The 17,024-nt window shown below is 38.9% G+C and overlaps 1 protein-coding gene across 1 annotated transcript in view; it reads right to left on the bottom strand.

The window, feature by feature from the left end:
• The window catches only part of LOC103366013 (choline transporter-like protein 5-A), a 63,149-nt gene that overhangs the window by 23,368 nt on the left and 22,757 nt on the right, over nucleotides 1-17,024 (bottom strand). The window contains exons 6-14 of the mRNA XM_008293611.1: nucleotides 15,393-15,521; nucleotides 11,427-11,487; nucleotides 11,117-11,240; nucleotides 9,448-9,531; nucleotides 8,546-8,658; nucleotides 6,482-6,613; nucleotides 1,810-1,909; nucleotides 1,573-1,665; nucleotides 605-692 (exon numbers count right to left, since the gene is read on the bottom strand). Coding sequence (XP_008291833.1) covers nucleotides 605-692; nucleotides 1,573-1,665; nucleotides 1,810-1,909; nucleotides 6,482-6,613; nucleotides 8,546-8,658; nucleotides 9,448-9,531; nucleotides 11,117-11,240; nucleotides 11,427-11,487; nucleotides 15,393-15,521 — 924 coding nt within the window. The remainder of the gene's footprint in view (nucleotides 1-604; nucleotides 693-1,572; nucleotides 1,666-1,809; nucleotides 1,910-6,481; nucleotides 6,614-8,545; nucleotides 8,659-9,447; nucleotides 9,532-11,116; nucleotides 11,241-11,426; nucleotides 11,488-15,392; nucleotides 15,522-17,024) is intronic.

Below are 17,024 nucleotides of genomic sequence, written 5' to 3'. Positions count from 1 at the left end.
GTTGCTTACAACTTTCATGGAGGATGATTTCTGTTTCATTAATCCATAGACATTTGTCGCAGAATTATACTGTTCCTTTTGTATAATTTTGCAATATGGAATCTGATCTTTCTGTTTTTGAGTCTTGCCAGGGGTTTGTAGCTTGTTTTTTGGGGGGGTCGCTTTCTTGAACATTTCACAATTATGCAACAGTTGACCAGGTGCGGGAAGGTGAGAAGTTGGCCAGAGTTTTTTCTTTTAAGCTAAAATACTCCTCTCACATTCTTCATGCATTTATATTTCTGAAGCACACCACATTCAGGGAAAGGTTAACAACATTGTTTAAAATTTTTAAGTATTAAGAAAATTGAAAATATAAATAGTCAAGATGTGAGTCTAAAATACATATAGCATGTGCAGAAACAAACCATTTTTAGTTGCTATTGTATAATTTTGTCACCACAAATACTCTACAGAACTTCCTCAACAGTTTGACTTTTTGTGCTCTCAAAAGATCTAAAACATTAGATAATGTACATTTCTTAATATCACATTTGACAATGTCATGACACCAGAGAGCAGAATAACTGATGGGAATTATGGAATTAAACAGCAGTTAATGTACCTCAGGGTTGCACGTCGAGTTGACGTAAGGGCATTTCACATCAGGAGACATCACTTTGTAGATGGCTTCACCTGAGGATGCTAGATATCTGGTGTCACAGTGCCTGTTAAAGACATCTAATGAGCTGGTTAAAAAAAACAATGGGTTATTCCATCTCAAATCATCAGGGGCCTTCTGCTTGACCATCTCGGATTTTCATCAAACTTTTTAACTCATACACTTTTCATGATTAAAATGATACCTGTGAAACTTTAGAGAGATACATCAGGCACATTTAAGATTTTTTTTCCCCTTTGGTAGCTTAGTGCTCAATTAATTATAAAAATCAATATGTAATTAAAGTTTTCAATTTATTTATTTTTACGTTTTTGTGATCACGTATTTCATATAAAAAATTATTCCATATGACTTGTTTTGCATTATAGCGACATGCAACTACATAATAGTTCAGAAATATCAGTAGTAGTGACTACTGCATCATCAGCTTTTCTTTTTTTTTTTTTTTTTTTTTTTTTAGGGCTTCAATCATTCAATCAAAAAAAAAAAACTGTCTGAAATTTCGTTGATGAGCAATATTTGCAAAATTTTATCTCAGAAAATATGTGATATATCCTGCAAAGAATTGATAAATTTATTTGTAATATACATATTTTATGCTTTGGATCTAAAATTGTTTTAAAAGTTTGATGATTTGAGATTGAAAAATTCCAATGAAAAAACTTTTTTTTTTCTCCACAACCTATATGTTTTAGCCAAGTCACCAAAACTATAGTTTGCTAATATGAAACCTGTTTTTAATGACTTCAACATAATAATATGTACATTTCTGACTTACCATGTATATATTTAAAACATGAGATTTTTAAAAAGTGAATCCCTGAGTTTTGAAATCCAAAGTTAGTGTAAAATTTAAGTCTGAGTTTCTTCCAACTCTTCCTATTGTTGCTTGTTACCACTCTGAAGGATACACTGCTATAAACGCCCAGTAGGAGATGCATATAGTCAACAAGATAAAGGTGATGACTGGAAAGAATAGTGTGGACATGATGCAACCAATGGCTCTGAAAAAAAAGGACAAACCACAAGGTCAAGAAAACAACAATTCTACATTATGTAGTACATTTTTTAAATATTCACATAATTTCAAAGATATTCACATATCTTCACGTTTTGTGATTTTCTTTCACTGTCTTTAGCTTTCATACTTGCTAGCTTCTCTGAGCAAGGTGATAGCCATTAGGACCCTTCTTCTTAAGAAGATCAGTACCAGGAAAATGGAGGCTTCTATCACTCCCAAAGTCACCACTGAAAACACAAAGTTTACATTGTTTATATTTTTAGAGCCAAGCTTTACACACATATGACAATTGGCTTATTAAGACACAAACACTCGATATTTTATCATAATTAAATTAAATTAAATTAAATTAAATTAAATTAAATTAAAACATGTGGATCTGAATGGAAAGTAATCTGCTCATTAACAACAACAACAACAACAAAAAACATGAAGAACAAGTTATCTCATAGACTTCTGGTGCTGAAAATGACAAATAAGGCATGATTCAGACATAATGCAGACTGGCCAACAGCTTTTTGATAGCACATGGTGCTTCATAAAGGCTTTGATGATTTTGTTTTGTGTTAAATTCATTTTAATGATAATTACACAGTCGCATTAAAATATTTAAAAATAAATTTGACTTTCCTCACAGATACATTTGTCATTGTTAGAATAATTCTATGTTATGATCCAATGATCTTTGTGAAAAGTATGAGAATGCTGTAAATGTTCATTGCCTCTATTTCACCTTGTTCGTGTGAGATAAGGACAAGACGTCCTTAGTGGGTAGTAAAATAACTATGCCTACACACACATTTGCAGGAGGTTGTCTTCTGTTGTCTGTATATAAGAACCAATGCTTCATGCTTTCAGTTAGTCACTTGTTCAGACTCTGTGCTGTACATGTTGCTCCTTGCTGCAAGTAAAACTTTGCTTTGACTTAGGAGATGAGTCTGTGTTGACTGGGAGCAGTTAGGACTCCACTGAAGAATTTTCCTAACATTTTTGGTCCTTCGAGCCGGATCCCAATATCCCTCCTCTGGACAGGTTTGGGGCCGAAACCGTGCACGGGAGAGTCTGGGACTCCTGGAAGAAAGACCTCTGTTTTGAATTAGACGTTCAGAGAGGCCAGCCGCTGCTGTCCGGAGGAGGGTGAAGGGATTTCGAGAACAAGTTAAGAGTTGTCACAAATCAACGGTAGGCCTGGTTTTATTTGTCTCTTTCCAAGAAACAGTCAAAGTTACTGAGGTAGTTATTCAGTAGTGTCTCAGTGAAACCAACTAGCAGGAGTTTGTGGATACCTAACGGTGGCAACGAAGCAAAGGTTTCACTGATAGGACCAGTTGCCCGATTGAATTACATACAAACTGGTTGGCTACTGGAGGGGAACTGGGTTCCTTAGATTCCTTAGGGGAATAGTGATAAAACTACCAGAGTTGGACAGGACTATAAGTCTGCGTTAAATTTTATAAAGACAGTCATAACAGGACTTAAAGCTGTTGTAAGAAGTCTGGTAGGACTATAACCACTAACAGTACTGTTTAAAGAAGTGTTGAGGGTAGAGACAAATAAAACAAAACAATAAAATAAAGCAATAAAATGAAACAATAAAATAAAACAATAAAATAAGAAAAGAAAAAAATACCATATATATATATATAATGGGATGTTGTGGGAGTAAACCAACAGGAGACGCCAAATGCATGCAACAGATTGATCGAAAATCAATAAAACACTTAAAAAATGGCAAAAGGATTACAATTTTGAAGGTGAACTAGATTAAGAAAAATGAAAAAAAAAGTATGTAAAAGAAAAAGAGAAAAAAGAAGGCTGGTAGGAAGCAATTCAATGGCTTGAACAAGCAAATAAGCAAAAAGAAGGTAGAGAAAAAAGAAAAGAAAAAAAAGAGACAAAAACAGAGAGACCAAATGTTGTTGGAGGACAAGGAAGAGATAAATGCTGTCAGCCAGGCGAGGGGACGCCCTGCCCAGCTGCAGAGCAGGAGCAGGCAGATCAGCCAGCGCCACAAAACGAACAGGAGGGAGCTGTGGCGGGAGTACACAAAGTACCCCATTGCTCCACCTGTCCCTCAAATTTACCCTGAATTGTCAGATCAGGCAAGCTGTCCATCAACATTTACAAATATATTGAGCAATGTTGGTCCATTAAACTTGCCAATATCAGCCCACACAAGATCAAGAATAGGCAAAATTACTAATCCATTTGCTTCAGGGCAAGAAATGTTTTTCCCACTCCAACCAGCCCCATCCTCACACCATGGTGCAATTAAATGACACATTGAGTGTGTTCAAGGGAGAAAGATACTTTACTAATGGCACATACAACATGACAATGTGTTGTGCTGACAGTCAATTAATTTGACTGCCCTTAACCTGAAGGACACGGATGTGACGGGTTATGCACCATATGAGGGAGGGTACGGCTGCCCTACCAACATGGTGTGGGTATGTGGTAAACGCAGTTACCTCTGCCTACCTAAAGGTTGGTGTGGGCGCTGTCACCTTGCCTATCTGATTCCTGCCATCCAAATTTATTTGGATCTAATGCATAATCCACATGTCCAGTCAGTACAAACCAAACGTGACAGAATCTCCGTCACCGCCAGACTTGGTTCTGGATACTTCCCATGGTATGGTGTTGTAAACAATGCTAATGAAATCAATAGATTGGCAGTTGACTTAGAGAACCTGACAGCCCTGGTAGATGAAGGATTTCAGGCCCTGACTCCTGAACTTAGAGCCCTCAGACTGATGATTTTACAAAATAGAATGGCATTAGATTTGTTATTAGCTTAACGAGGGGGAACCTGTGCAGTAATTGGGGACTCGTGCTGCACGTGGATCCCAGATGCGACTCAAAACTTGACCTCACTGCACGACCACCTCAAAGACATACTAGACCAGATGAAAAAAAGAGATTCTCCGAATGAAAATTCTTCAGTGGAGTCCTAACTGCTCCCAGTCAACACTGACTCGTCTCCTAAGTCAAAGCAAAGTTTTTCTTGCAGCAAGGAGCAACATGTACAGCACAGAGTCTGAACAAGTGTCTAACTAAAAGCATGAAGCATTGGTTCTTATATATAGAAAACAGAAGACAACCTCCCACAAATGTGTGTGTAGGCATGGTGATTTCACTACCCGCTAAGGACGTCTTGTCCTTATCTCACACTAACAAGGTGAAATAGAGGCAATGAACATTTACAGCATTCTCATACTTTTCACAAAGATCATTGGATCATAACAGAGAATTATTCTGACAGTCATGTTGAAAACAAAAATGTCAAAACATTGTTTGAGCAAGACTTGTATTTTGGGGGGTATCTCTGAGAAGTCATTTGCAATATTTGGTTTAAAATGAAAATGTTTAGGAGGGTACGATGTTAACTATGAAAATGTCATTTCTTGTGTAACAGTAACAACTTCGATAGAAATGCGACACTGTATTTCCAAACTGACAATACATTTGTGCACTATCCATCTAAGAAACAATAAACCTTAAAGGAAGAAGGAATTTCTTGAAAATAGCATCTTAGAGATGTGAAGTTGCAATTCAGTTTTTAAAGTCCTTCGGTCATTGATTTAACCCCTAAAACTTTTATATATTTAGACTACTTTTCCTAATAAAATAAACCTTTTCTGCTCTAAAAGATATAATTGTACACTGTTGCTTCCTGCAAAATGTGCGATATAGAAAGTCCCACCCTGCAGGTTGAGAGGATTGAGTCTGTAGGTTTTTAAACCTGCATTGTAAAGGTGAAAATACTCATCCATGGCGTTGATGGCTTATTTTGCTCATGATGTGTCATCTCGTATGTAAAATCAACATATAGACATGGTAACAAGGTAAAATATAGAATGAATGAATGAATGAATGAATGAATGAATGAAAACTGTGATTTTCACCAAAGTGGATCTTAAAACTTTACCCTCTGAACCCTAAACCTTTTCTCGGGATTTGTTGCTCCTGTCAAGTTTTTTCTCACTGTGGTCTCATTTTTCACTGCAGTATACAGTCTGTCATTTTAATGGAAACGGCACAACCATTGCTAGAACAGGAGATACCTTTGCTTTTGTGCAGTATAACAAAGTTATAATGCCATATGAAAAAAAATCAAAAAATGAAAGTTAAAAAACTCAAATTAATAGATATAACAAGCTGTCAAGTGTCCACAGTTATTACCAATACTGAAAGAAAAGTGACTATATGCACGATAGACATTTTAAAACTTACGTTTTTCATTTGTGTCCATACTCCTCCCCTATCTGCTCTGTGCACACACAACCTGTAGTTTCAGCTGAAATGAATGAATACTTGTCTCATGACTGATGGTCACAAATGCCTTCACGACTGTCCCAAACAGCATGGAATTTTTGGCTTTTTTTTTTTTTTTTTTTTACAAATCCAGCAATGAAATGAAATGAATGAATGAAAAATACTTTATTTATCCCAGAAGGGAAATTCAATTAAGTAAGTCTAAATGGTTAATTTTTGTCAAATTTTTATATAAGACATGTCAAAAAAAGTGACTAATTGGTGGTTAATTTTTGTGACGGAACATCACGTCACAGATGAGTCACAGGGCAGGACAGTCGCAGAGTTGAAAACCTGACCTTTTACAGTTTCTGGTTTTAAAAGATAACATGCCTTTCAAACCTGCTGGTGGTTTTTGGGGTTCAGAGGGTAAACTAAGCCCTTTTAAATATTACAGAGATCTTAATTAAGCACAATTTCGCAAAATACATGTAGGAATTCAGTGACTTTTAGTCTCCACAGATCTGAAAAAACAGACTTACAAAATATGATCCATGTCTGTCTGAGTTGTAGATAGATCTGCAGGTCTGTCTGCAGGCCGACCTCTACAATGGCAACCTCAGAGCCTTGTCTGTGTCTGAGCTGTGACAAAACCATGGAGCAGTACCACATACCTGCAAGCATACATATTTATTGAGAAGCTTTAAAAAAGTTAGAGATTTCAGAAACATGGTCACTTTCATTATTTATTTGATCATTTCTCATTGCATAATTGAATGAAGGTTTGGAGAGTTGTTCTTTTCTTTTCAGATCTCAGCTGTCAATTTCACAATACAGTCATGGAAACAATTATTAGACCACCCTTGTTTTCTTCAAATTCTTGTTCATTTTAATGCCCGCTAACGCCAACTAAAGGTACAATTGTTTGGACAAATAACAATAAAAATAGCTCACAAGAGTTTAATTTAGGAGCTGATATCTAGCCATTTTCCATGGTTTTCTTGATAATAACCAAAATCACTTAAGTTTGTGTGTGTATATATATACACACATATCTATCTATCTATCTATCTATCTATCTATCTATCTATCTATCTATCTATCTATCTATCTATCTATCTATCACTATGGCATTGTACTGCCAAAAACTTTGCTTTTAGGCATCCCATGTTTTCTTTTCTGTCTGTTTTAGTCACATGATACATACAGGAGTTAGTACTTGATTGCATAACCACTGTTTTTGATGACTGCAGCCATGCATCTTGGCAATCTCTCCACCAGCTTCTGACATTGTTCTGCTGTCACAGCAGCCCATTCCTGTTGCACAAATTCAAACAAATTTAGTTTGTTTTTGGGTTTGTCGTTCTCCATTTTGCGTTTGATGATTTTCCACAGATTTTCAATTGGATCTAGATCTGGTGACTGAGCAGGCCAAGGCATGGTTCGAATGCTCTGGTTCTCCATCCAGGCTTTAACAGACCTTGCCGTGTGGCAAGGGACATTGTCTTGTTGAAAATCCAGTAATTTGAGCCATGAAAGAGTTTTCCAGCTGATTGAAGAAGACTGTTTTCAAGACTAGCCCTGTACATGACCTGATTCATTCCCCCTTCACACAATTGCATTTGCCCTGTTCCACACATACTGAAGCAACCCCAGATCATCACTGATCTACTACCATGTTTTACTGTAGGGGCAAGAGAGTCTGGTTTGTAGGCTTCTCCAGGCTTCCTCCTCACCAGTAAGTTGGCTGGAGTGGGCATCAACTGAAAATTGGATTCATCACTAAAGAGAACCTTAGCTCAATAATCAACAGTCTAATCCTTGTGAACCCAGCAAAGAGTAAACAGGCTTTCCTCTGCCTTTCGTTGATGAAAGGCTTCTTCTGTGCCCTGTGTGACTTCAGATAAGCTTCAGGAAGTCGGTTTCAAACTGTCTTTGCCAAACAAGTCACATTTCTTGACAGTACCCGCTCATTTTAAAGATCCCTGGAGGTCTGACGACAATTCCTGACACAGGAACAGATGAGTGTACAGTCATTTCATGGGGTAGAAAGACGTTTCCTGCCATGCCCAGCTAGAAATTTGGTAGTATCATGTTCGGCTTTGTTTTGGAGATCTTCAGTTTTTTCGCTACCTGTCTCTCACTCATGCCAATTTCCAGCAGTGCCAAGATGGCTGCCTTTGTGGCTTCAAATAATTCTTTGGTTTTAGGCATTATTTGTGAGCTGACAACTTCTGAGTTGTGCTATGGCTTGAATGTAAGTGGGAAATCACTCTAGGCCTTTGCATGTGCAGTGCTGCTTATGACATGAAATGGCCTCTTATATAACCTGGGAATACAATTAAGCTTAAGCATGTCAAATAGGACATAAAGTATTATGTAATCAGCTGCATTTTTGTTGTGTTTATTGCATTCTTCAGGTAATATATCTTTAGTGGTATCAGACATTAAAATGAACAAGAAATTGAAGAAAACAAGGGTGGTTTAATAATTTTTTTCGTGACTGTATATCTGACAGCAGAGGCTGTGGAAGTGCCTCCCTACATTAGAATCATCATGTTCAATAAAAATTCCTTTTAAAACATGATAAAGTCCTTAGTACCCACCATATACCAGAAGCAGTATGGCGATCATGATGGTGGTCCACAACAGCAACCCAGCTGTAAACCTTAGCAGCAGGATGTAGACCAGACTAACAGCCAAAGATATTAACAGACCTCTGTCAAAGTATACAAAAAAGTACAGTTTAAAAAAAAAAAGGGGAAAAAAAGAAAAAAGAAAAGTGCAGCAATATAATGCTTTTTTTTCTTTCTTTTTTAAAAAAGATCAACTTTTGCTGAGGCAAATGCTACAAGTTAATGTTAATGCTAAAACATGGAGTAATAAAGTCAGTGAATCTGTCCAAAGTTTCCAAACATAGGTCACATTTTTTCCTGAAATAACCTGATGATGTTTTAAATTCTGTTTGTCTGGTCGTGTTTGTCAGATTGACTTCAATCTGAATTTGCTGCACTGAATTCAGATTGACTTCAAATGTTCAATGGATTCATGGAAAAACAGTTCATCGTGTCCAGCACAATTTGACCTCACGGACATCAGAAAAACCTCCTCAGCTAATCAACTTCCACCCTGTCCTGCAGCTTTTTGAACTACGTGTTTTACATGTATGTGTGTATGTGTGTATGTGTGTATGTATGTATGTATGTATGTATGTATGTATGTATGTATGTATGTATGTATGTTTTGCCCCAGCTACTGTTGGTCACTGTGGTAATAACCCACACTTGTTGTTACATTATAATCAGCCAGGAGTGAAATCTCAAAGATTGCTGTAAAATTTGACATATTTTAAATATGACTAGCAGACTGCTGCTGTTACTTGTTCTAGGTTAGTTGCAGACAAGTGCTGATGAACATTACTTGTAAAGCAGGGATAATATCTTTGACACAAAATTAGATGTTTTATACATATGCTAATCTCCTATGTATGTGTTGTTTGTGTAATTACATAAGTATCCATGCCCATGACTTGGTATAATCTTCCACTATGTTCGTGCCCAGTTCCGTAGTGTCCACTAGTCCTGTTATACCCCTGAAAATTGGGAGAAAGAATGGGACAAAAACAAAGGTGGACATTTCACCACAAATGGGAAGATTCATGGCCCCATCAGTGTTACTTTATCAAAGACAAAAACATTAAAGGTCCCATATCATGGGAATGTGTTTTTACTGTATTTTGTGTGTTTTAAAAACTTGGAGGAGTAAAATAAAATCTGTGATTAAATGAAGTCACTGCTACTGCTATTTCTCTAGTCTTTCCTCATCTGGACAAGGTCTGGGCTTTACAAGCCAAAAACAATTTCATCTGCTTTCTACATAGAAGCTGGGTAACCAACAGTCACCAAGCTTAAAATTTGCATACTGATGCCCCATCATTGCCCTCTTCTTCAGCCTCCATCAGCCTTACATTTGCCCAGATTCATTTTCTACAGCTGCTTTTGCAAACTTAAAAATGTCTCAGACACAGCCAAAGCAGATCAAATGTTGGCAGCATGAACAAACTTCATGAATCTTCATGCACTCTCAGGATTCATGCATTTTTTTTAACCAGCAGTCACTTTAGAGCCATTCCCAAGCTGCTACCCTGTGGTCACTGTCTGTCTTGACTTTATAGCCATGACACCACCTGATGCCCATTGGGTCCACCATCTACAGCAGCGGTCCCCAATCACCGGGCCGCGGACCGGTACAGGGCCGTGGGTCATTTGGTACCGGGCCGCACAGATAGACTAAAAACATTTTATTGGTTTATTTCTATTTCCAGCAGAGTCTGCAGGGTGTTTTATTTTGAAAAATGACTAGCTTGTCTTCCCGTCACTTCTGTTTGTGCTCGTTCCCCGCACTTGACTGTCAGTTTTTATGCCCGGCTGCTAAACGAAGCCGTCAGTCAAAAACAAACGTCTCAGGAGAGCTGCTTTGGAAAGTGGGAGAGACTTAATACTGAGACAGGAGAAAAAGTAAACATGTTAAGCAACAAAAATTAATTTTATTCATTTATGAAACTTTTCAATAGAAAAAAAAACAATTATTATTTGTTATGTGCGTAATGACCGGTCCGTAGAAAAATTTCTTGCTTAAAACCGGTCCGTGGTGCAAAAAAGGTTGAAGACCGCTGATCTACAGGGCTGGAAATTGGGGTTTGGTGCTATGCCCACCAGGCAGTGGCGGGAGCAGAAGCAAGGTAGCCGAGATAGTCAAGAAGCTCCTCGGTGGCATGCACCAGGTGTGGACGAGATTGGCTTTAAGATGCTAAATGCTATGGACACTGTTGACATGTCTTAGCTGGCACATCTCTTCGGTGTGGTGTGGTCATTGGGAATGGTGCCTGTGAAGTGATGGGATGGTGGCTCCCATTTTTAAAAAGAGGGACCACAGGGTGTGTTCCAATTATTGGGGTGTCACACTACTAGGTGTCCCTGGGAAAGTTTCCTCCAGGGTGCTGGAAGGGACGCTCCGACTGATTTTCAAACCTTGGATTCAGGATGAGCAATGCGGATTCTGCCCTGCCCTTTCTGCCTTAAATAAAGTGCAGTCAGTTTGTTAGTGCTGTTGAGTGACCTTTGGCAAGTGAACAAGACAGAAATTCTAAAAGTACTTAAAAGAAGAAGTTCTGGTACTTAGCAGCATGTTGGAGTTCAGTAACACTGCGGGGCATTTCCAGAGCATCTTTAAACCTGGTTTTGTTTGATACAGTCACAGTCCCATTCAAAGTGATGAAGTCTGGTAGACATCTCCGGAGAACTGACATACATGCACACACATAGACAAATTCTTAGTATGTTCAATTTGAGGGCATTATAGTTCAAGTGCTGTGAGATGACATCTGTTGTAAACTGTGCTATATAAATAAAACTGAATTGATTTTTCTTTAAATGTTAAGGTAAGAGTGAGCAAACATTTTGAGGGAAAGAGGTGTCTCATGCTTACATGGTCTACTTGGTACAATCATGGAGGGACAGTCTTCATCTCGCAGAATCTGAGATACTGGCTGGAAGAAAAAGGACAAACATAAGAGTTGGGTTAAAGCTTGATTTATTCTGCTGCTTTGAATCTATGCAGAGCCTAGCCATAGCCTTCCACTTGTTACATGATGTGTCTTTGTTCTTCTGTCACTGTACCATGAAAACACTTAGTGGTGGGCTTTCTGTGGTGTTTCTGTTCTACTGTGTACTAAGATTGTTTGTGTACTTCAGACAAGTATCTAGAGCAGGGGTATTCAATTAAAAGTCACTGAGGTCCTGTTATTAAAATTTCCTCCAAGTAAAAGGTCCGAACCAAAGTCCAGTTTTGTCTTATAGCCTTCCCCTATGGCCACATTTTCATGGTTTCAACAATACTTATTGTCAATTTTCAGTGCAGGATATGTTTAACTGAGTGCACAGGTAGCTCTTTTACCATATATATATAAGTAGGCCCAGGCAAAAAAATAAAAATAAAAAAAATGGAGGCCTTTATTTCAGACTACAGAAAACAAAACCCTCAGAATACATTTAAAAAAGTGCAAACAGAGCCGAATAACCCTTTTATCGCTTAAATTAAAAAAGGTCCCAGCCTAAAGAACTGAAGGACTCCGCTTCAAGTAAAAATGTCAACATCCTCAGAAAACCATAAATTAAAGGTTCCATTTGCTGGGCTGTAAATGTATGTATGATGAGTCGGATAGATCTGTCATACAAGGCTTGCAGCTTGGTTATTTTGCGTGCCCTCAGCTCAGACTTCAGGGGATAGCTTTGCTCAAAAGAGCTGTGCTTTGTTTAGTAGTGGCGCTTCACAACAGCGTGTTCCAGTGTCTGCTAATATCCAGCAACTTCGCACAACCATTGAAGAGGAGTGGACCAACATTCCACAGGCTACAATCAACAACCTGATCAACTCTATGCGAAGGAGATGTGTTGCACTGTGTGCGGCAAATGGTGGCCATGCCAAGCACTGACTGGGTTTCAGACAAAAACAAGTATGATCCCGGTTATTTACTGGTCCACAGACATGCTGACTGAAGTTAAAAGAGATAGCAATGTTTAAAAGCTCAGTAGCATGAGCATTAGTGGAGTCACCAACATGGATATTAAATTACGACAAAAAACAACTCTGCCATTATTTTAAACAAGAGTGGATAAAAATTCCAGGAATTCTGCTAAAAATCTGCTTACTGGTTTTGGTGGGGGATAGATAATAACCAAAATTGAATGCAGACAGCCAGGTTCAAAATTGAGAACTTCAAAGGAAGAAAATTAACAATAAGATACTTTAAAACATTTGATAGCCATGAGCCTGGAGAACACAGTTCAACAAGTTGGCTGTCATCATTTGTGTGCAACCAGGATTCCATAAAATCTAAATTTGTAGACAAGATAAAATCATTTAAAATGGAGATCTTATGGGATAAAGATTTCACATTGAACAATATCATTTTAACTTTATTGGTGCTTGGAGCTAAACTTGGGGCATTCCTCTTAATCTTCAGTAGATTATTGAAATGTCTATGTAGGATGTGTATGTATTGGTTGACAGCCCTCTGCATTACTACCACAGGAATATTAAAACCCTGTGGAGCAGCACTGGGAGTACATGGCATTATATATCACTGGGTGGAGCTAGTGAGGGAGATGGAGGATGTCAGAGGTGATGAGGAAGAGTTGTGATCAGTGACCAGTGTGTCCAGGTGTCCTGTAGAAAATGGATTGTCATGTGTGTCTGGTGGTGGAGATGGAACAAAGAACGTTTGCAACTAGTGCACGGGCGACCTTTGGACTGCCGTAAATGCTGTCTCTTTTGAGAAACTGTGTGTTTTAAATATTAAAATTAGCGATAAAATGTATATTTTATGAGGAGAACTCTAAATTGGGTCATGTGTATAGACTCAGCAGCCTGCTAAAACGTCCTATTCCTCAGCCAAGAGAGGGGATTAGTAGAGAAATAAAAACAGATGTCTTACAGTCCATTAGTTGTGTAAAAAAAAAAAAAAACGGTTAAAATCCCTCTTCAGTATTTCAGATGATTAGTGGTATCATTGGTGCCAATGTGAATAACAACATTCTTGGTGTAAGGATGCTCACTTAAAAGAGCCAAGATCTGATGGCCAAAACCTTGGCGTCACGGAAGCAGAACATTGCAGCCATTCTGGACTTAATGTTTCAGACTATGGAATCTTCAGTAATCAGTGTGGTAAGAGAGGGGGGACTTAACCAGAGAGCTAATTACAGGCAGCGCCGTGGCCACAGCAGAGGGGTGACCTGCACATCTCTGGGTCATAAGGAGGGGATGCCAGGCCTCTCAGACACAGCCACAGAGAGTGAAGGCAGTGGTGAAGGGCTGTCTGACTCTGGAGACAATGGAGGGATGTGGTGACAATCCAGTGGGGGGAAGTCCTGTTTGTCCATGATGTTAAAGTTGTTAGACAGCTGGAGGGTCTGAGATGGAAGGGGACAACTGAAGAGTTTGCCACTATGCCTACCCTTGCAGGCAGCAGTCCATAGCTCCCCCAGGCAGGGAGTGGAGCTGACCAGAGCCTTGGGTATAGCTCCTACCTAGGTTCAGTGTTCTGCAGCCGGGGCAGCAGCATGATCTTGGCAAGGGACAGTCAAGTCCAATTCTCTGGCACCAGTGGTGGTGGTGACAGCATCATCCATGGTGACCAAAGAGTCAAGGATTTGTTCTTCCTCTCTGATCAGGTATGTATGAGTTTGTGGATAGAGATTTGTAGTTTTATTTTGTCCATTGTGTTGATTATGGATCTGGCATTCATGTATAAGATGCTCGGTAGCTTTGTGTAGTTGTTTCCTCAGACTTGCAATTTGACTGACATCCTCACTTCTGCTTTCTGTGCCACCTCTATCTTCGGCACTTGCCGGGCCAATACTAATCCACAGAAAGCCCAGTGACCTGGTTATGTCCTCTGGTATACTTTGCGATTACAGAAATTCCCTCGCAATGACCTTATTGCACTGTAGACCCATGACCCAAAGATTATGGGATTCACAAGACTAAACTTAAAATTTTACATTAAAATGCATAAGGCAAAATTTTGAGAGTCCTGAGACTGTGAAACTTGTGACCCACCACCAACCTAAGAAATAAAGAAATAGAGGCATCCCAGTGACACAAAATGGGAGCAGAAGGTTGTTAGGATGGGAAGACAAGGGTGAGACCCACTGGCATATTGGCGCCAGAAATAAGAGCACACGATTGTTGAAGTGGGGATAGACTCTAGTGAAGCAGGCATCCCTGTGCCAGAAAAAAGACCCTAATATTGTTTGTGTAGGGAATCATAAAGCCTTACTGGTAAATCTGGTACTGGTAAATCAATCTAGATGTTACTGTTTTGCACTAAAGCACAGTGTCAAACTCTTGTATATGAAAACTTACTTGTCTATAAAACTGATTCTGATTCTAGCTGACCTATCCCTTTCCTCCCTTGTCCAGTGTTTTCAACCAAGACTGATGGATAGACATTAAAGTGCTCTCATCATACCCACTAAAGCCCCAGCATGATCAAAACACCTCACAATGATAGAGGGGTTACTGAGAGGAGGAGATGGAAGAGAAATGTGCTGACAACCCAGTGCCAATAGGGAGTCTGGCTGGTTGTCACTCTATAGCCACCGTCCCATGGATCAGGGGGCTGCAACGTTGGATCTACCAATCATAACTGACAATTATGTTATTTCAGCTAGCCTGGTTAACACAGTTGTATTTTAAGATTTTGTCTATTCAAATTTTAAACTAGATCTCCTTAGATGTGCTACAGAGTTGAAATACAATATTGTATTTCTGTTCTCTAAGCCAACCTACACATTACTTCTTTTATTTAACAGCTTACCAATCAGTAATTCCTGGTCAGTGTGTATATGTTTCAAAGTACTAAATGTATATCATGTGTGATTGTAGTGATACCTTGTCAGGGTTATTAAAACCCGGCTTACAGAACTGTCTGTAATATTCCCAGTAATCTTTACTGAGTTTGTGTTGGAGCTGCATCTCAGTGTAGGTGGCAAACTTGTCTGGGCACTGTGACACGCACATCTGGAAAAACATAAACACAGACATTATGTTAGCTAATTACTTACATGAAGATATTTGCTGCTATTATTGACATATGGATCACACTGACACTTTATTAATGCCAAGCCAAATTCTCATTCAGCTTGTAAATCAAGCTGCAATTAGTAAAAAGTACTTTTTGCTGTCAATTTTATCTAAGTTAAAGAGCACTGAGCAGTTTGTCTGGTGCATTTATTATACTTAAGTTAAAAAAAAACAACAAACAAACAAAAAAGCAATATTGTTTTACAGTATTTGAAAGAAAGGGCAGCAACTCTCTGTCTGAATATACAGTCACGGAAAATTTTTTTAGACCACCCTTGTTTTCTTCAATTTCTTGTTCATTTTAATGTCTGATACCACTAAAGATATATTACCTTAAGAATACAATGAACACAACAAAAAGTGTAGCTGATTACATAATACTTTATGTCCTATTTGACATGCTTAAGCTTAATTGTATTCCCAGGTTATGTAAGAGGCCATTTCATGTCATAAGCAGCACTGTACATGCAAAGTCCTAGAGTGGTTTTCTGCTTATATTCAAGCCGTAGCACAACTCAGAAGTTGTCAGCTCTCACATAATATCTGAAACAAAAAAATTATGTGAAGCTTCAAAGGCAGCCATCTTGGCACTGCTGGAAAAGGGCATAAGTAAGAAACAGGCAGTGAAAAAACTGAAGATCTCCAAGACAGCCATTCACTCCACAAAGAAAAAAACAAGCCGAATATGGTACTACCAAATTTCTAGCAAGTCACGGCAGGAAACGTCTTTCTGCCCCACAAGATGACCGTGTCCTCATCCGTTCCTGTGTCAGGAATCGGCATCAGACCTCCAGGGGCCTGAAAAATGATTGGGCACTGTCGAGAAATGTGACTTGTTCGGCAAGGACAGTTCAAAACCGACTTCTTGAAGCTGTTCTGAAGTCACACAGGGCACGAAGAAGCCCTTCATCAACGAAAGGCAGAGGAAAGTCCAGTTACTCTTTGCTGGGGTCGACAAGGATTAAACTGTTGATGATTGGGCTGAGGTTCTCTTCAGTGATGAATCCAATTTTCAGTTGATGCCCACTCCAGCCAACTTACTGGTTAGGAGGAAGCCTGGAGAAGCCTACAAACCAGACTGTCTTGCCCCTACAGTAAAATATTGGGGTGGATCAGTGATGATCTGGGGTTGCTTCAGTATGTGTGGAACAGGGCAAATGCAATTGTGTGAAGGGGGAATGAACCAGGTCATGTACAGGGCTGATCTTGAAAAAAGTCTTCTTCCATCAGTTGGAAAACTCTTTCATGGCTCAAATTACTGGATTTTCCAACAAGACAAAGCACTGCTCATGCAGTTGCACTTTGTGAATGCCTGGTAATTCTTTTGTTATAGGCATTATGTGAGAGCTGACAACTTCTGAGTTGTGCTACGGCTTGAATGTAAACAGAAAACCACTCTCGGCCTTTGTATGTGCAGTGCTGCTTATGACACGAAAGTGC

Source organism: Stegastes partitus, unplaced genomic scaffold, assembly GCF_000690725.1.
Source record: "Stegastes partitus isolate 25-593 unplaced genomic scaffold, Stegastes_partitus-1.0.2 Scaffold897, whole genome shotgun sequence".
Lineage (NCBI taxonomy): Eukaryota > Metazoa > Chordata > Actinopteri > Pomacentridae > Stegastes > Stegastes partitus.
The sequence above is the reverse complement of the archived record's forward strand: the minus strand, read 5'-3'. Positions and strand labels throughout refer to the sequence as shown.